The sequence below is a fragment of the Panicum virgatum genome, chromosome 5K (genome assembly GCF_016808335.1).
Source record: "Panicum virgatum strain AP13 chromosome 5K, P.virgatum_v5, whole genome shotgun sequence".
Taxonomy (NCBI): Eukaryota; Viridiplantae; Streptophyta; class Magnoliopsida; order Poales; family Poaceae; genus Panicum; species Panicum virgatum.
In genome coordinates, this window is record NC_053140.1 from 6,973,646 (window position 1) to 6,993,375 (window position 19,730).

A 19,730-nucleotide genomic window follows, 5' to 3' on the forward strand; every position below is an offset into this window, starting at 1 on the left:
TCCATCGGCATTTTGCCTCACACGTTGGCTCTTCTGTTGGAGGCGGCGAGCACGAGGCACAGTGGCGAGCGCGAGGCAAAAATGCGAATGCCTCGCGCTATTGAAGTCAGTCTAACTCTCTCTATTTTGCCTGCTGCTCCCCACTCCATGTTACTTCTTTAACCCCGTCGATTCAAAATGTAATCCGTTTTTAGGACTCCGTCAAAATCCGTAATTCCATATTGATTGAGATGGTAAAGTTGATGTTGCTAATCTTTTCAAAGAAAAAAAGGTTGATGTTGCTATGCTTGTCATGGGAAAGAGAAACTGTTTATGGGGGTAGCATGTTTTCATAGATTCTATTACTGGTTAAAATGTCAACTTGTAGACCATCTCAATATTTTAATTTTTTTGTGTTTTTGGATTAAGGAGTAGGCTGTGGGAGCCTATAGGTAGCTTAGCTCTGTCTTTTTAATTCATCAGCCAATACCTGTTTCTTTTTTTTTTGCTGGGAAATACCTGTTTCTTTATGCAATGGAACATCTCATGGTTTTATTAGAGAAGTTGACCTTTGGTCCTTGGACTTACAAATGGTCATACTATATTTACACAAATGTTTTCTACTCAAAATTGAAGTTCAAAATCTATTCTTGAAGACTTCCTCTGTCAAAATGCACCTTCCATCGATGAACTGGGAAAGTACATCTTTGCCCTTTTTTTTCTTCCTCATATTGAATAGTGTCAAACATTTTATAAAGACTCCTGTTAGGACATATTTGGTTGGGCTTTTTCTTTTCAAACGCCAGCTTTTGTGGGTTCTAGAAAAGCTATTTTTGTAAAAGTTGTTTTTGTGTATTGTCTTTTGCATTACTAAGATGTATAAGACTTCTACAAATAGTGCCCCTCAAAACAGTTCTCTTCGGAAGCTAGCGAAAAGCACCTCCAAATGTGCTTTTGGCTACTTAGAGCATCTCCAAGAGTTTAGCAAATCGAGTTGTCATCTTTGATTTTTGGCAAAAACGTTAAAAATACTCCTCCAATAATTTGGCAAAAGACTTGGCAATTTTTGGCAACTTGGGAAAAACCAGCCTCCAGCGCGTAAATATGCGCGCGGCGCGCGGTTGGCATCGTGGTTTCTAGTCAGGTGGGAGGGTGAAAAAAGAAATAAATAACAGAGAAGGGTTCCTGATTTAAGTTTTTAAGAGGTGGAAGGGCATAAATATAATTTTGTTTCTCTCTCAGGGTTCCTGATGTAAGTTAGATCTGGATTTGGTAAGTGAATTATGCCAAACTGTTGGAGATAAGCTCTTTTTTTACTTGGCATATCTTTTTAGAAGTTGACAAAACACAAGATATGCCAAGTAAAATATGGCAAACTCTTGAAGATGCTTTTATACAAACAAAGCTCTCAAATGCCAATTTCAAAAGCGGGCTGTTTCTTTCAGCTTATGGCTTTTGGCTAGAACACGGCCTTAGTATTAAGGTGGTTTTTCAAAAGCATATTCAAGCTAGTTTCAAGAATCTTATTACAAAGCATGACTAGTAGAATTGATAGGAAAATATCGTTTTTCAGAAAAAGAAGAAGAAAATATCACGTCAAATGGGATCCGCAGCACATGGGGGTGTGCCAAAAACACAGCTTTAAATTCATCCACCTCTTTCAAATATGTACGAGGTCACGAGGATCATGCGGTATGGTGTTACACTTGCTCAGGATACGAGATGCCAATGCTTGCTTCAGAGACGATCTGTCGGTGTCCTGACCCGGCGGTCCGGATCCAACCAGTGATGATGCTTTGTATTTCTCGTCCCAGATGTTGATGCAAGAGGCAACACAGTAACGCACGGGTTTATCCTGGTTCCGGTCGTGGGGCCGTACGTCCAGCAAAGGGGTGTGCGAGAGCACTGTACTGTCCTGCACCGGGGGTGCATGTAGTAGGGGGTACAAGAGAGGCGAGAGAGGGAGGGAAGCTCCCAAGTCTCTGCTAGAGGGGGAGTTGATTGAGGCGAGTGACAATATCGGGGTTTAGAAGAGCGTATGTGCTCTATGAATAGTGCTGAGCGTTGTGTTCTACCGAATGGGCCGACCCCCCTAAGGGAAGGCCCGCCTCCTCCTTTTATAGACACAAGGAGGGACGGTGTACATGCACAGGGGATCGTGGAAGTCGTCGTCTTCTCCCCGAATCGCGGGGGTGCAGTGGTCGAGCACTGTAGGAAGTATACTGTGGGGAATGGCGCCGGGCGTGTGAAAGCATCTAGGCCCCTAATTCGAGTTTTGGTAATTAATGACAACGGTTTGTGGATTAACGATTTCATTTGAGATTATGAGTATAGGTTGATCCATGGATGAAAGAGACTTGGTAGTGAACGTATGGAGTTTTGGAGATGATGAGAAAAGCTCGGGCTCAAGGCAAAGGTATAAAATAGGGCTTTTATACTTTACCGGTCACAAGGCGTTTAGTGAATGAAAAGTGACCGGATTTGTTGGATAGATAGCCGTACTATCAAGAGGGGTTGTGTACTCATGCTTGACGGGTCTTTAGTGCCATTTTGCTCAAAATGTCTAGTTGCATACATGAGGGCTAACGGCGTTTTGAAAAGATTTGAAAAAGACTAAGTTTGAGAGCTGACTGAGTAACGGCGGACAGTCCGCACCAGAGGGGCGGACAGTCCGCGCCCGTTCCAGAGAGCTTGCAGAGTCTCTGGTGGGCTCGCGGACGGTCCGGCCCAGGTGGGCGGACGGTCCGGCCCAGGTGGGCGGACGGTCCACCACTGTATTTCAAATTTGTACCAGAAAGGGTGTCTGTCTTGTGTGGGCTTCAAAGTTGAACGGCGGACAGTCCGGCCATGGGGCGCGGACGGTCCGCCGGCTAATCTCAGTTTTGTACCAGAGAGGTTGTTTCTCTGGTTTGGGCTAAAAAGTTAACTGCGGACGGTCCGCTCCTGAGGCGCGGACGGTCCGCAGGCTAATCTCAAAGTTGTTCCAGAGACGTTGTTAGTCTCTGGTGGTGTGGAACTCTTAACTGCGGACGGTCCGCCCCTGGGGCGCGGACGGTCCGCCAGGGCTTAACGGCTAGTTCTGACATGCATTAAATGCACTCTGACTCACTGGTTTATAACGGCGGACAGTCCGGTTTTTGAAACGCGGACGGTCCGCGACTTCGCGGAAAAGAGTGTAACGGCTAGTTTTTGAAGGGGTGTCTATATATACCCAATTGCCCGGTCATTGGGTGGCTCTTTTGGCCATTTGGACAGCATTTTTGACACATTAGAGCTAAGGCATCCCTCTCTCACACACACTTGCTTAGAGATTGCATTCTTGAGAGTGTGAGAGCTTCCTAGTGCATTGCATCAAGAGTTTGAGCTTTGTGGCATTAGGGAAACTTCAAGCAAGCGTCATCAACTTGTTACTCTTGGGAGTTGCCGCTCCCTAGACGGCTTGGAGAAGTGGATTTCGTGGAGCTCCTCCAAGGAGATTGTCGAGGAGCCCCGATTTCGGTTGTGAGAGGTTTTGTGCTCACCTCACCGGAGTGGTGAAGAGCAACTCTAGTGGAATCGAGGTGTGGAGCGGTTCCTTGATTCAAGCCGGCTCAAGATCAAGAGGTTCTTGATAGAGGAGCGGTTGATTCTTGGAATCCACCTCAACGTGGATTAGGGGTGACCGGCAAGTCATCGACACCACGGGATATATTCTTGTGTCAAGCTTGGTTAATTTTCTTGCTCACTTTTATTCTTGTCTTTACTTTGAGCAATTTACTTTACTAGAGCTTGATTTGTGTCTTGTCACCCTAGGTTGCAAACCCATCTAGAGATAGTAATAGCATGACATAGGGCTTTCCTTTGTTACTAATTAAATTTCTCTAGTGTTATTGGTTTTAGATTTTAAACCGCCTATTCACCCCCCCTCTAGTCGGTGTTCTTGATCCTACAGCGTGGCAATTGTCCTTGGTCTTGCGGGGATTTGCGCCGGCGTCCTGGCGGCTCCAGCGGGCGGCGTGGTCGTTATTGTGGGAGGTACCGTCCTCCAGACGTGGCGTGGCGGCGTCCCGAAGGTCCTACAGGCCAAGGTCTTGTCCAGGTCAAGGCCGGAGCCGCTTCCGAGGGTCGTGCCCATGCCGTTCGAGGGCTCCGCGGAAGGGAAAGTACGAAGGAGGTATGAGGAGTTGGCAGTATAGTAGCTGGAGCAGTGCCGAGCACGTCTTGCACTGCGTCGCAGGTTCCCACACTGCCGCCACAGCGTCCGGAATGGCGGAGCAGTGACCGGAGTTGGCGGACGAGACTCCGGTCACCGCCACTGTGGGGAATGGCGTTCTGACGCCGTCTGACCTGGGCGCTGTGGAGGAGTGGTTGGCATTAATACCTCCGTACGGCGGGCGGGTGAGTGGAAACGCCGTTTGTCCTTTCCGTCGAGGGGTGGCCTCGAGCGAGGCGGAGACGTTCTGCTCGCTCGAGGGCAGGCTCGCTACCCTCGAGCGAGGCGGAGGCGCGGGGCGTGGTCGAGGGCTTCGGCGGGGAGCCCTCGAGCGAGGCGGAGATCACCCCGCGGGTCCGAGGGGGTGCGGATGGGCCGCACTGCGTATGTGGGCCGCGTGTTGGGCTTCTTTGAATCCTTTCCTTTCTTCCAGGTCGGAAGGAGCCTGTAGGCCTTCGTGGACCTGGTTGCCCAGCATGTGTTTGCGTTTTTAGGGCAATTTTAGTTTCCTGATTAGAGTGCCCCTAATCATGGTATCCGACACGGCCTAAATGGCACTTCAATTCTTGCTCCCAGCTCTGGCCTCTGGGGCACAGAATCCAGTACCAGAATTGGTGCCACCTCTAAGTTTCTGAATTAAGCAAAAGATGGTGATCGAATCTGACGCACCGGCTGGAATACAAACCAGCCCGTTTCCGGCTCTCAATCTGCCATTCTGCCACCCGGGCATCCACTCGCCGGTGCGGCAGCTCCTGGCCACAGAGAACCACCCGCTGCTAGCATATTCGCCATTGCTTTCTCAATGCGTCGACAGATCTCCCATGGGAAGGAGGATCATTTCATGGCTCTGTACTGGCCACACGAAAGCCTGAAAAATATCCTGCTTCTCAGGACCAAGTAGGGAGAGATCTTTCTGCAGCACAGGTCAGTCAAGACATCACAAATTCACAGCATTCAGGTTGTCTGCAAAATTACAGGTTAGGTTCACCCTAAAAGGATGAGACTTGTTGCCTGTTTACAAAACCACAAGCCTCTCTCCAGCAGCTCAGTACCAGGAAACGAGCAGGAGTCAGTTGAAACGATGAAGCCATATATGGGTGCAGCAATAATGAATACAGCAACACATCAGGTCCTGATTCAGATTCGGATGAAAGCAAGACACCCACATTAAAACAGTTAAGACAATGATTACGAAATTATCAAAATCGATGGTGCAATTCCGAACCTCACAATCATAGGTAAACACAGCCTGAACATCTGAATATACACAGAATCTTAACTAGCCACATTTCAGATAGTCAAGGAGATCACCAATATATATGTAACAGAGGTACAGAGGGGGAATTAATAGAGGTAACTTTTTCCTAAATCGCCAACTTTTATGGGGGAAACAGAAGTCCATCGACTTATAAGCTAACTGTTTAGCAGCAAAAGATGATGGATTTCACTGATCCATGGTACGACCTGTTACACTTTGGTATCTCATGGCATGATACCAGAAGATCTATATGCTAACTGTCTCTCTCTGCTATGATAAAACAAGATCGTTGTCGCCAAGGTGCGGCGGCCTCATGCACACCTGAACTTCATGCTCCTCTGGTCCAACCCGGTGCTTTGGGACCATGATTTCTAGTCCAGTTCCTGTCTCATCATAATATGCCTCAATCTTTGCATCTTCTGGAATCCGGGTGGCCAGAGGTATCTCTCTTACAAACTCACCAGGAGGGCAGTGCTCAGGGAAAGGGTCTGTCAGCTTGAATGTCCTGTCATGCCTCTTGATGATGGGCATACGGGCAGTGCTCACACATGTTATCTTCACGATGCCATGTGTTAGTGTGTTCCTCCAAGAAACCTTGACGCTGTGTGGGTCGGAGAAGAGCATGCTCACCACGATTAAGTACCCTTCATCATCTTCGTATATCGTCTTGGCAGCAGTGACAGGCCCACTTGCATGTTTTGCCACACCAGTGAATTCATGCATCCATGATGGCTCACCAGTATGAGCTTCTACCTCTTGCTCTCTGTCAGAACATGAATTGTTTGCCATCACACAGTCCTCCTCCACACCATGGCCAAAGAAATCTTTGCGCCGTTTGGCACATTTGGGTGAAAGGTCCATCCCATCATCTGATGATGGTGGAGTTGATAGGTTGAGACCTGAACCATTCAATCCCTTCTTATGACTGTGGGATCCATGTGCAGCACTCTTTGATGCCGGTGGATGTGGCCTGTCAAGTTCAAAATCAGTGCTCGGAAGATTCCTCCATGACTCAAAATCACTGGCTTCAGATGGTATTGAGAAATTAAGTTCCCTGCCTGTCAGTTCAGCCCACCTCTTCAAGTCAGCCTCAGGAACCGCTGATAAATTAGGTGAGACCACAATCTCAATCCCATGAAGGCACTGCGGGTTCGACAGCCCTCGGTAATGCTTTCGCTGCATGCGGTGTGACCTTGAAAAGCCCTTGTCAGCACTGAATGGGAATGATGGCTCCCCATGCTTGGAATGCCCATTCATGAAACTTCGGAGCTGCATCTTACCAAGGGCATTGTCAGGCCGCTCCTTGAAAACCCACATGTACATGTTCTCCATGTCGTGCTGCACCAGGAAGACATCAAGGCGAAGGTCAGACTTGTCGAAGACTGAGATACACCCGGACGCATCTCGTGTCACTTTCCCCTTTGGCTTCTCCACAAGCGCAGGCCTGAAGTAGTGATTGAAGAAGAACCATGCACCCCAAATGCTGTCTCCTCGCTTAGCACACTTCCTTGCGCCGACGCCGATAGTGGTATTGCCATTGCCGGTCGACTTTGGAAGTGTAAGCGCAACCTCAGACTCATAATTATGTGTTCCAAGAGTGACATCAAGTATGTCGAAGCCGTCAAGGTTCCACGATGGAGGGGCTGGGGAGGGGTCTGCAGAAAGCGGGAGGTTGATGTCCGGGGGACCCGGGTGTGCCGACTCACGCCGGGGAATGACGAAGGGTTCCCGGTCACCACCACTACCAACCCCATTGGCTGCGCCGGAGGACTCGGTGGAGGCCGGGTGCGAACCCGCAGGGTCCATGGAGAGTAGCGTGCAGGGGTGGCCGTTGCTGTTATCCATGGATAGGGATGCGAGGAGGGGCTCCCCCATGGAGAGCTCCCTCCTCTCCTTCTCCTTCGTCCTCCCTATTGTTGCCCACTTCTCTGCTACCTCTTCTTTCTCTGTCACCTCCTGGTGGCTGCTGCCCCTTATCGCCTGATGCGCCAATCAAGGTTCACGACGACCATGGGAGCCCCACGGGTTTCTCACAGCCTCGCCTCATCAAAGATGGAACTTTCAGCACCAGCAGATCGGGATTTGTGGTGTGAAACCCCTTCTTCTTCGGAGTAAAACTGAGATCTTTCAGGCCAATCCGACAGGCACGACCCTGAAAAAGGATGGAACTGGAAGTTATTTTATAACCTCGTCAAATTAACACTGAAAAATGCATAGAAATAAGCATCTGAACCGCGGAAACGAAACGGAACGAAAATTTCCTCTTCTCTAACGGTAGCAACTCGGGGTTTCTGCCACAACAATTCGATATTTTTACCAAATTGCAACAAAGGACCAAAATTTCCCCAAATCATACCAGTCTACCAGATAAGATCTCGAAAGTCCCACAATCCACCCAAAAAATTTCATGGGAATGCTAGAAAACAAAGAAGAAGAAATAACAGATGGGAAAACAGAACAGTAGGTGGGGGGCGGGCGAGGAAGAAGGGAAGGCCTTGCCCTGATCTAACCTCGTGGAAGGAAGAAACCTCCGGAAGTCCCTTGTTTCCCGGGGACAAGCCCTCGTGCGGGGGGGCTGCGGTGGCTCCGCCCGAGCTCTCGCCGGCGACAGGTGAGAGGAAGGGAAGAGGGGGAGGAGAAAGGAGAGGACAGGAGGGGAGGGCCCAGAGAAGAAGAGAGGCAGCAGGGGTCTGCGTGTCAACGGGTTCGGGTCCGGCTATTCCATTGCGGGTCGCAACCTGCAACCGCGTCTCGTCTCTTTTCCTCTCATTGGTCTTTTTGGACGAAGACGGTTACATACACGTACGTCGTGATGCAAACCATTTGATTCAATATCGTTGATTGTACACGCAATGATGCGGAATATTTTTAACCTTCGTTATTATTAGCCGGCTGTCATTGGACATAAGTCAATTCTCCCTTTGTGCTTTCTTGTTTTTCTGTGATCTAATTGCAATTGAAAAAAAAACCATTTGAAGGAGATGACGATGCAAAAGGTGAGCAACAACGCCGTGTGGTGTTAGGCCAGATCGCTCGCTGAGTCACGGGCAGGCAGCTCAACATGGCACACTTGGAGGTGTAAACGGAGCAAGATTTGGGATGGGTGGCATCAGTGGTGGTTAGGATGATGATGCTCACGCACCGCCACTTGAAAAGCACGGCACGGTGTCACCGGATGGTCATGGGCAGGGACAATCTGAAAGGCATCGCGCAATCTGCACAACTGGAGAGCAAGTACACCAGGAGAAAAAGAAGCAGAGGCATGGCTCTTACGATTTCCGGCAACTGGAGGGAAGGTAGAAAGAAGAAAGCGGGAGAGGCACATCAAACCTACCCAGCTGCAAAAAGGCAATCCAGGGATGCAGAGAGAGATGCGATTGGAGGCTTCCTTTCATCAGTCACCTCATATCTCTGCCCACCCTTATCAGCTACTCCTACCACACCTCCTTTTTCTTTCCAACTTCCAAGCGAGAGAGTAGCCACTGCATATCTAATTTGCCTGAAGCAAAACTGGTGACTGACTGACTGTATCTTCCTTACTTCCTGCTATTCAGACCAAGTGAATCCACTTACAGAAACTCTATGTTTTAAGAAGAAAAGATAATTAGTCCCAACTGGAAAAGGCAGAGCATCAGACACTGAAAACCGCCAAACTTTTTTTTAGCAACATCCATTTATATAAATTTATTTCCATTTTCCCACGGACACTCTGTATTGGCACCTGATAAGAGCAGCACGTTCTAACATTCCCTTGTCTGCATGTTTGCTCCGAACAACAAACGTGAGGGGTAGTTACTTTCAATGGATGGTGAAGTTCATGCGGAGAAGTATTAGGTTATGCGTTTTTCGCCTTGGACATGGCCTTCTCCCACTGGTTGAGCATGTAACAGTACATGGAGAATGCATCCCGTGCTCGCACCCCTTCCCGTTCTCCCGTTTAAAACATAGGGTAACACCAAAAGCGCATAAAAGATTCCATTAAAATATTAATGAATAGATGATTCACTGATATTTGTTCATGCGAAATTTAAGGTTGAACAAAATTTTGTACAAAGAGAAACAAAAAGGACAAGATTGTCATGCATTTAAGACGGTGTGGACAATCTTAGAGCAAGTTTTATGATACCGCCCGCTTGCCGGCTGCAAGGGACTCCAGGTCATCCCAGCTGCCCAGCAGACCTCGTGGGCTCTACCGGTAATTAATGCTCAACTGTGATTTGGACGCACAGGATTGGAGGAGCTGCTACAGTCCATTTCGCCCGCTTTGCGTCGCCGTCTAGCGAGGCGCTCGTTTTTCTCTCTCTCATGCTTTCTCTTGCCACCACGTCGATCTCGCCGACCCTCTCGCCCTTATAATACCTGCTCTAAAGCCTGCTGCACATTTTAGGGTGCAGATACACGATTTGCCCCATTCCCCAATGATCTTTTTTTTTTGCGAGGAAACCTTCTCCAATGATCTGATCCACCTCTCCTTTCTAATCATTCTTTCTCATTTGAGGTTTGAGTAATGACCGCATCTTGACCTAAAAAAATGATGGTAGTACAGGCCCTCTTGGTTCTATTCTGTGGAAGTGGCTCCATTTGCAAAAGGATAAAAAACTTCTATTAACAAATTTAACTTTTGTGGAACATTATCCTTATCTAGTTTTATTTTAATTTATCCATGTATAAGTTCGCAACAGATAATATAAGAGTAGTATAATTCCCCAGTCTGCAGGCTTCCACTGAAGTTTAAGTTGCAAACAAGAGCCACCATTCTCAGGTTACTGGATACTCCAGAACTAGGAAGCTCTTATGAAGTATTATGCAGCTTTTGCCTTTGATAAGGCCTTCTTCCTTTGGGTGAGCATATAATGGAACAAGTATGGAAACCCTGAGAGTCATCACAAAGAAATAACAGTGTCTTATCAGACCCTACTTCATCACAATGCCGGTCACCAAATGTAGGAAAATTGTGGGATGTGGTACCTGGAATGTAGAGGATGGATAAAATAATACTAAAATAGTAGTAGCTAAAGGAGGAATTCCATTTGTTAGGCATCTTGAGACAGTATTTTCCAGATGCCTGCAGAGTATGACCAAGGAAAGGAAGGTAGAGCTTGTTATCAAATGAGCAACATCATTTAGCTCTTCCTTGTTTTCTAAAATCCGAGTTACCTTCATGGAAGGAAGGGCGGCATAGATTAAGCCAAGCTCACTGACAAGACCGATAGGATACAACACAAGAAATGTACTGTACCTATAAATAATTGGTCAAAGAATAATGAATCATGGCATTGTTTGCTACAAAGAAAATAAGTTTCTTGAACACTATATCAAATAGTAATAGTTCTATGGAACAAGTGTCAACCTAAGCCACAGATGCCTGTAAGGTATAATTCCAAATGCTTCTTTCAAACCAAAGAAAGAGTATCTTATGACCTGTAACGAATCAGCAAACTTTTATAAAGTTTATGTGTCATGAAGAAAATACTACAAATCCAAGACTAAGATTAGAACAAAAATTTCAAAGCTCTGATTAACTTGATTTTTTTTTACTCTTGACGAATTTGAAGAATACCATGGCATTAAGAAGCAAAGATTCATGCTATTGCAATCAAGAACCTTTGGGAACACATAACATATGTTGGATGTTATATTTACACATACCTCAGTTATAGACCAGCTTAGGACCAAGGAAGTAACGAGAACGTGGGAATGTGTCTGTAACACAAAAATCTCTAAGATTAGTCTGGAGTAAAAATAATCCATAATCTCGTTTTACAAAAATAATTAATCACTATTAATCCAGTCTAAGAGTTACAACATCACCTAATCTCTATGTATTATATACTTAGAGTGCTTTCAAGTCTATAGCTTGTTCTAAAGCTCAAAAATAAAACAATATCTCTCCAATATGAACTAAGACTTTCTAATGATGCGCAAACGATACCTCAGCAAAGCTCCACAAGATGCCCCATGTAACAAACAACCTCCCAGAAAGTTGTGGAATAGTTGCAGAGATGGGAGATCTCACAAACCCTTAAAGCAGTTCAACATATCATAGTGGTTAGAAACTATATAAGCAAAGAAAAGCAATTTGTTTGGGAATAGTAGTTAAATCTGACATGACACTTTGTGAAATTTAAAATTAATATTCATGAGTTCAAAATAAAGGTTTTCATTTGTATAATAAAATTTGGTTTGATTGGAAAGTAGGCAACATGAAAAAATTGATACAAAATTCAACGCATGCTCAAGAGGATGCATTAATTGAAAGTACAATGTATTTTTTTTGTTATGTGTGGACCCAAACCAAAATGATCTTTTTACCGAAAATTCCACAAAAGGGACAATTCGGAATTTTATTACTTTTTAGGAGATCCTTTTACCAAATACCATGAACTAGTCCCGTATATTCAAAGACTTAAAATGAAGAATATCCAGTAGATCCTAAACATAGTGTTTTCTACTAAAGTTTCCATCAAGCAGAATTGCTAGGAACTATCAGTCCTTCAGAACTCAAGGAATTTTTTTATTCCTTTTCAAGCTGGCACACTACAACTTTCGAGATTGACAAGGATAGTGGAAATAACATAACTGAAAGAGAGAAGCAATTCTTACCTACAGTAGCATGAAGAATCTGTAGTACCAACAGAGACCATCATCAGGAGAAAACGAAACCTTTATTTCACATGTATAAAAATATGGAAAGATGCAAAAATGCATAACTAGGAGTCTAGGAAGAAGAATACAATAAAAGGAATTTTAGGGTGCTTGGATATAAAACCTGAAAGCAATGTGATTTTAAGTTGCTTCAAAGTGAATCCGGCATAAATATATATAAAAACCTGCCACCATTTTAGAACTTCTTTTTCGTATATTTGGAAGTGTTTCTTGACTTATCTATTTCAACGAAGATATTATTTCTTTGAATTATTGTAATTATGGCAATGAGAGAAATACTGGCACACTCCAATTTGAGTGTGGCAAGGCTGCTCCAGCGTTTCTAGTTATACACAACTACTTTAAGATTCTACCTCCAGTAAGGCAGCAGTCTGTGCGAATAGCAGCGGCTGCTCAACAGCTTCATAGACACTCTCATGCCCCCTGGCCAACAATGTCAAGGTTGTGTAGTACAGAACTTGAAACCTGCAAGATCCAAGCTAACATGGAGTCCAATTCCAATACAAGAGGTGTTGTGCCCCAAAATTCAAAATGCACGCAAAAAACTCAATTTGAAACTGAAGAACAGAAGACAGAGCATTAGACCATCCATAGAAGACAATCCAGTTGTACACTGAGAGGTAAAGCCGGCCAACCACCGACCCACCGGCCGCCATTGAAGAGTTGTAGTGAGGAGAAGACATTGAGATGACCTTGTTTTTATAGTGGTGGCTTACTGGCTTTGGCTTGGGTGGTTCTCCGTTACTCCATGTAATGATGTAAATGAATCATATGCACCAAAAATAACTTTTCAGCATCTTGGTTGTCGCTGCTACTGCCCACCACCTCCACTAAATGCAACCATGTGACTTGTGAGTTTGTGATCAGTGAGTTGCCTTCGGACACAGCGGTACCACATGCACAATTTCTTTCTCTAAAATAATTTTTATCATGTCCGAGTGCTTGCTGCCGGCCACTTGAAAAAAAAAATCTTATTTCCTTTAACTGTTTTGTTTTGAATCAGACACCAATATGTATAAGTTCAGATCATAACTTGTGATTAGAAGGGTTAACACTACGCCACTCGTTTTACACAGGCAAAGCAAAATTATATGCTGTTATACGAGGCATCACAAGTTTAGGCCCTATTTAGTTGGTTGGTGAAAAGTTGTTAGTTTGGTACTGTAGCACATTTCGTTATTACTTGACAAATAATATTCAATTATGGATTAATTAAGCTTAAAAGATTCATCTCGTGCTAATCAGTTAAACAATATAATTAGTTATTTTTTCAATTGCATTTAATGTTTCACGCATGTGTTCGAATATTTGATGTGATGGGTACTGTAGAAATTTTTTTTAGAACTAAACAGGGCATTCTCAAGAATAAAACGTGCATAGATGCCACTATCGCAGCTGAAAAGCATGTGTTGGTGTATTAAAAAAGTTGGTAGGGGCTCCCCTGCCGATTCCCTCAAAAAAAAAAAACAGCGATCACCAGTCATCGGAATGGTTAAAATCTGCCGTTGCGCTCCTCTCCCCGCGTTTCCCGCGCAAAACTGGAAGTCGTGTCGAGCAGCGCGCTCTGCCACCGGCGGGGAAATTTTAATTTACAGGCGACCGTTTCGACGGTTGAGTACGGTCGATTTTCCGACCGCTATTTTTTCCCTCATTTGGCATTTTTTTGTCGTTTTGTGATAAAAGGCTTTCAGAGAAACTTTCCAAAAAGAAAAAATTGGAGAGACGATGAAAATTATTTCAAGGAGAAAAATTTCAAAAGAAAAAAATTGAAAAAAAACATGGAGGAAAAAAATTTTGCATCCAGAATTAAAAAAATTAAGAATAAAAGATTTTCAGGGAAACTTTTCAAAAAAATTTGGAGAGAAACAAAAAATATTTCAAGGAGAAAAACATTTATTTAGAAGAGAACAACCGAACAAAAATGGAGGAAAAAAATTTGGCATCCAGAATTAAAAAAATTGAGGAAAATTTTTGCATAAAAATATATAAAAAAAGAAAAAAAACAAACGTTGCTACCCGCGGGGGCTTGCCGGAGGCGAACGCCACCGGGCCGTCGTGACGCGCGCGGAGCTTTGCAGCGCCGCTTGCCTCGGGAAGCTCGTGGACCTCCCCACCACTGGATTGCCGGGCCTCCCCGCCGTTGGGCTGCCGCACCGCCGGGCTGCCGCGCAGCACCTCCGTCCTGCCGCCCTAGAGCTCCGGCTGTCGAGATCTAGAGGAAAGAAAGAAAGAGAAGACACGAGGAAAGGGGAAAGGGAGCAGGAAGAGATAGAGGCGCGGCGCTAGAAGAGAGCGAATATATTCACATGGTGGGCCCCCTCTAATTGACCGCAAGTTGTAGTCCGTCCGGTCACCCGGAAAATCAGGATTGGCCACCGGCGGTGCCATCCGCGTCGCGCTCCCGCGCGCTGCGTGTTTAGTTCTTTTTGCAATTTTTTTTTGCAAAATAATCTTACCAATTTGATGAAGTACTAAATGAAGTCTATCTACAAATTTTTTTTGCATAGATGAGTTGTAAATCGCGAGACGAATCTAATGATGCTAATTAATTCATGGTTAATTAATAATTAGCGGATGATTACTGTAGCATAATTAAGTAGACTTATTAGATTCGTCTCGCGGTTTACAGACCATCCATGCAAAAAGTTTTGTAAATAGACTTCATTTAGTATTTTAAATTAACAAGATTCTTTTACAAAATTTTGTGTTTTTGCAAAATTTAGTAGATTTTTGCATTTGCTTTTACCTGCTGCTTGCTACTGGCCGGGCGGTGGGTCAGTTTAAGGCTGGTCATGCGCTGGGTGAGCTGCCGTCCGGTGGGATAGGGACACGGCACTCGATGCCTCCTGCGCCCCTGCGGTCACCCAACGTTGGAACCCGGTGCAGCTGACCAGTGGGGCAGCGTCTGCGGGTGGCCCACCTGCCGGTGGGTGCCGCGGGATGCTGCTTGGTCTGGAGCTCGCCCGAGCGGGAAGGAGAACGGGCGGGATGATCGATAGACCGAGTCCTAGACCAAATAGGCCACTCCGCCTCTTCTTTGGATTCTGACGATGGCCACGCCGGAGCAGCGCGCCGTATGGGGCGTGCGGCAACGGTTCCGGCACGCCGCCGTCCGCCGCCCTGTGCTGCTGAGCTGCGGGCCACCGCTTAGTTGGGCCCGCTTGCTAGCCGGCGGCGTCGGAGTCTGCGAGCTGCCGGCAAGGAGGCGACGGGACGAGGTGCCCAAGGCCATCGAGGCGCGTGTCATCCAGGCCCCCCGTCGGAACAGTCCCCAGGCGGTGCCGCGCGGCGTTCGTACGCACGCGTGCGCTGCCCACTCCCGTCGGAGCGGTTGGCCAGGACGTCCAGTCCCGTCTGCGCGTGCCCCCAGGATTCGATGCCGAGATAAGTTCCTCCTTCTCATCTGCATATCCCCCCCTCCCTGCTTTCTTCTTCCTCTCGTCCCAGTCACGAACAATGCCTTTTCAATTCCCACCGCCCTTCCTCCTCCCTGTTTCCCCCTCGCAAACCTCTGCGTGCAGATCTGTGAGTTCTAGCTCTTTCCGCACTTCTCTTTCTACTGCTTTGAATCAGCCGTGCCTTGACCTGATAAGCCAGTTCTTTGCCCTTCCGGTGCAGGTGCAGATGCGGCTTTGGATTTGGTGACCTAGGCCGAGGAGCTCCCTTTGCAGCAGTCTTCTTGGGTCTGAACAGCACGGTCACAGGGTGATTTTATCCCTACTCTGTTCCTTTCCATGTGTTTGCAGTTGCCCTAGATTGATCGTCTAAAGCAAGAGGATTTTTTTCTATGGTCTTTGATATCTGTTTCTTTCCTCATGTCGTTCAAAAGCCTTAATTTTACCTATGTTTTACATTGTCAGTCATTACTGTTGCCTATTCCCAGAAATGTTTCGTAGTGTTGGGTCATCCCGTGTGGTGAGGGTTTTTTCTTTGCCTTTTTAGAAACTTTTTTGGAGTGCAGATGGCTTGATTTGAGATCATTGCGAAATTAGAGCTTCTGTTACTGGCTCATGTCTTTTAGTGAATAACATAAGTAGAAGTTCCATCTCAGGTTCCATCTTCTATAGTAATTACAAGTTCTTTGTAAATTTTTTGTTGGAAAGAACTTCTGTTGTTACTATTTTTTAGGCCTCTGTTGTCACTGTTTTATTTACTTGCAGAAGAAACAAGAAAATGTTGGTAGGAGTAAGATTGGTATTCTCATCTAGCTCTTGAATGCACTGAATCATGAACTCTTACCTAAAGTAGTGGTTGTTAAATATAAACTAACCGCCAATTCAGAGTTCCGAGGCTTCCAAGCATAGTTGGACAGCCATGTTTTCTTGCAGCATGCTTGCTTGTGGAAAATACTTTGCTTGAACAGTGGGTAGGCCGATCTTGCATGAACCAAACCAAAACTGTCAGCACATTGCCAAACCTCTCGCTTTTATAGTTCTTAGTTGTCAAACCAATTACGATTCCTTAGCGTGGTAGTGAACCAAACATTGATCTCGGCGATGGGTTGCATTTATTGGTTACCCATTTCTGTGCTTAAGCTATTCTGAATTTTCCCAAAAAAAAACTGCTATTTCCATGCACATTTTCCCAAAATAAATACTATTTCCATGCATAATGGACTGGCATTTACCTATACAACCGGCTGATTTGCTACCTCTGGTATATTGGACCTGAAACAACTGGCTATTCAGCATGTCTAATTCTTGTGCTTTTTCTTGTGCCTGTAGCAATCTTCCTACATTTGACAAGCAATATTCGTGGTTTCGAGAAGCAACATCTCATGGTTAGTTTGTCCCACCTCTGTTCCTTTCCGGTTTGTAGAAGGTTTGGAGATGAAATTTCTGCTATAGATTAGCAGCAAACATGATGATATTATTATGAATAAACCAGCCTGAAATTGATACAGTATTATTGGGTAACCAAGTTGGTAAGTACACTTTGCTTAGAAATATTAAGGTTATGAAAATGTCAAATCCCACGAAATTAGCTTGATTGGGTAGATAAATCTGAGATTCCATAGCGCTGGATCAGAGGTTCCTTCCTTATGCATTGAAGCTAGTAATTGTTCAAATATGACAGACTAAATATATTAGAATAGACAAAATCCCACTGCTTCCTAGGAATAAAGCTGAAGTCTGCTCGTGCTGTCCAGTACGGGTATTATTGATAGTACTACTTTATATGTCCTACCAAACATTGTCCATTAAATTAGGTATATGTACCTATGCAGAGCCAAACAAGTTAAAAAATGCGGGATTGTATTTCTCAGAGTACTAATAGACTAAAGGAGGTGCTTTTATTACATTAACTACTTTCTGTTTGTGTAGTCTCTATAGCATAAATGCATTGTATCCATTTTGTTTATGGAGTTATATAGGCTGTCTGCAAAAAGTTCAGGTTATAGATTGCTTTGAGATGTACTTTAGCATATCAGGATGCGGATTATAATCCTCTTTGAATAGAACTGTTCTATATTGTTAGTTAGCGAGTAATTTGCACTGAAAGCTTCACCTTTCATCAAGGTTCAAGAAAACGCTAGGCGCTAGGCGGGCGCTAGACCTCTGAACAAAGATTAAACGTGATTAATCACGATTAAACGTGATTAATTGTTTATGAATTTATTATTATTTTCCATAATATATATTAAATTTTGGATTTATAAGTGATGTAGATGCATATATATGAAAGAATAAATGAGAAATGAAGAGGAATGCCTCAACAGCCCAGTACAGCCCACTAGCCGGCCAGCCCACCTCTTCTGCCGGCCCAACCCTTCCTCTCCCCTCCCCCGCGCGGCTCCCACGCGACCCCCCCACTCCCCCGGTTTGGCCCAGTCCAGACTCCAGAGGCCCGGCGGCTCCCTCATTCCTCTCCCTCTCCCGACCACGGCGGGCGAACCCTAGAGGCGGCCGGCGAGGTGGCGTCTCGCGGTGAGGGCGCGAGCGCAGAGCCGAGCGGAGCGGAGCGGCGAGTGCGGCACGCCGGCGCGGGCCTGTGGTGTGGGGGCCGAGGGCGCATCGGCCGGCGGCCTGCGGGCGGCGGCTGCGGCTCGGCGCGGAGCGTCGGACGGTCAGTCCAAATCTCATCTCTCCTCTTGTTTGCTTCACCATTCATGGGTTTGACTGTTCACCGAGCGTTCTATTGGGCGTTTATGGCCTAAACGCAACGCTGGGGTCCGATTTGCGCTTAATCGCGATTAAATGTATGTTTAAAAATGTTTTCTCGAACATTGCCTTTCATTGCTGGATCCATTTGCATATATAGGTTCTCTCAGCTTGACGAATGTATTTGCTTTCCAGCATGCTAATATAATTTGTTGTCCCTTCCTAGATCATCCCCTGCTACTATTGCTGCTGCTTCCGGCTGCATGCGCTCCAGGGACTTGCAGAGGTCAGTTTACTCTTGCTGCTTGTTTCCTTTCCATGCACTGTGTTTCCTTTTGGTTTGGCATCCAATATCTGCTCTACATAGAAAGGGCCATGCACTGGTGAAGAAACTGCAGATGGCAGTGGTGGCAGTGACGGTGGTGCAGCCACCTCTGATTAGAACAGCTACCTCCTGTATGTAACAGACCAGTATAGAACTCTTGCAACTGAGATGTTTGTGGCATTCATACTTTCAACCAGGTTCAGTTTATACCAGTGGAAAGTGATGCAGCCTAGCTTATGAGTATTTAGTACCTCATCTGATATGTGAACAGGGAAGGGATTTTAAGGGCAAAATCAGTCAAGCTATATGATTACCTCATAACATAATCTAATAGTTTAGTTAACTGATCATAACGTGATATTTTTATGATAAAGAAAATGAGATCGACAAGGCATGTTACCACATAATCTTGGCTAATCAAAGTGGCCAGGCGAGATAACTTGACAAAATTATTAAGGCACAGAAGATAGAGAAGCACTACTGTTGCTATTTTGTTGATCTTTTTTAATTAGCAACCTGCCGTTCTGTTTTTAGAAACCATACAAGTTACAGATCATTTCGAAGTTGTTACATGTACATGACACATGCTAAACTTTAAATTATTATCCTTGTGCAGTCCAAGCAAGGATGCATGAGCAGTGAAGCTCATGTTGCTTTTTCACTCATGTTGCTTTTGTCTCTAACAGTTGCGGCCGACTTTTGTGTGCCCTTCATCTCCAGCAAGAAGAGTCCAATGCATGGGATCTGGAGCCTGCATTGACCTCAATCTGCAAACTGTGTAGCATGGTGACTAGCTTTTGGTTTCTGGTAGGATTCAAAGCTACCAGCTAGGTTGTTTGGTAGCTATGTATACTTTCTGTTGCATGTAGATTTATGGTGCTTGGATGTGCTGTAATATTGATGCTCCAAATGCCGGACAAACACCTGATGATAGGATAGAGTGATGCTCGGATGTAACCATGGTGATCGGATGTACTTTGATGTTGATGATTGAATTGCCGGACAGAGACCTGATGGATAGGATAGCTCGATGCTCGGATATGCTGTAATATTTATTATTCAGATGCCGGACAGACACTTGACGGCAGGGTAGCTTGGTGCTTGGATGTGCTGCAATATTTATGATCAAATGCCGGATAGACACCTATGTTATCATGTTGATCATCGGTTTGCTACCAAATATGCTGATTTTATATTGAATTCATCTTA

General features: G+C 45.3%; 3 protein-coding genes across 7 annotated transcripts; 1 reads left to right on the forward strand and 2 right to left on the reverse strand.

Moving 5' to 3' along the window:
* Window positions 1-5,367: 5,367 nt before the first annotated feature.
* LOC120705977 lies at window positions 5,368-8,101 on the reverse strand. The gene is made up of 2 exons (XM_039990527.1): window positions 7,940-8,101; window positions 5,368-7,581 (listed from the first exon to the last, which is right to left on the reverse strand). The coding sequence occupies exon 2, from the start codon at window positions 7,302-7,304 to the stop codon at window positions 5,700-5,702; it is 1,605 nt and encodes a 534-aa protein (XP_039846461.1). The 5' UTR covers window positions 7,305-7,581; window positions 7,940-8,101; the 3' UTR covers window positions 5,368-5,699.
* A 1,806-nt stretch (window positions 8,102-9,907) lies between these two features.
* Window positions 9,908-14,093, reverse strand: LOC120705978 (very-long-chain (3R)-3-hydroxyacyl-CoA dehydratase PASTICCINO 2A-like). The gene is made up of 9 exons (XM_039990528.1): window positions 12,681-14,093; window positions 12,449-12,560; window positions 12,033-12,051; window positions 11,362-11,450; window positions 11,079-11,132; window positions 10,780-10,850; window positions 10,587-10,668; window positions 10,398-10,494; window positions 9,908-10,302 (listed from the first exon to the last, which is right to left on the reverse strand). The coding sequence occupies exons 1-9, from the start codon at window positions 12,776-12,778 to the stop codon at window positions 10,232-10,234; spliced, it is 693 nt and encodes a 230-aa protein (XP_039846462.1). The 5' UTR covers window positions 12,779-14,093; the 3' UTR covers window positions 9,908-10,231.
* An 847-nt stretch (window positions 14,094-14,940) lies between these two features.
* Window positions 14,941-19,730, forward strand: LOC120705979. 5 transcript variants are annotated; one of them, XM_039990530.1, is made up of 7 exons: window positions 15,075-15,504; window positions 15,603-15,620; window positions 15,714-15,800; window positions 16,820-16,875; window positions 18,423-18,482; window positions 18,568-18,638; window positions 19,203-19,730. In XM_039990530.1, the coding sequence occupies exons 1-6, from the start codon at window positions 15,146-15,148 to the stop codon at window positions 18,636-18,638; spliced, it is 651 nt and encodes a 216-aa protein (XP_039846464.1). In that variant the 5' UTR covers window positions 15,075-15,145; the 3' UTR covers window positions 19,203-19,730. The 5 variants fall into 5 exon arrangements, 4 of the variants coding, with proteins under 4 accessions (XP_039846466.1, XP_039846464.1, XP_039846465.1 ...); XR_005688136.1 differs by having other exon boundaries at window positions 15,077-15,504; window positions 18,564-18,638; XM_039990531.1 differs by lacking the exon at window positions 18,568-18,638 and having other exon boundaries at window positions 15,093-15,504; window positions 15,720-15,800; window positions 19,208-19,730.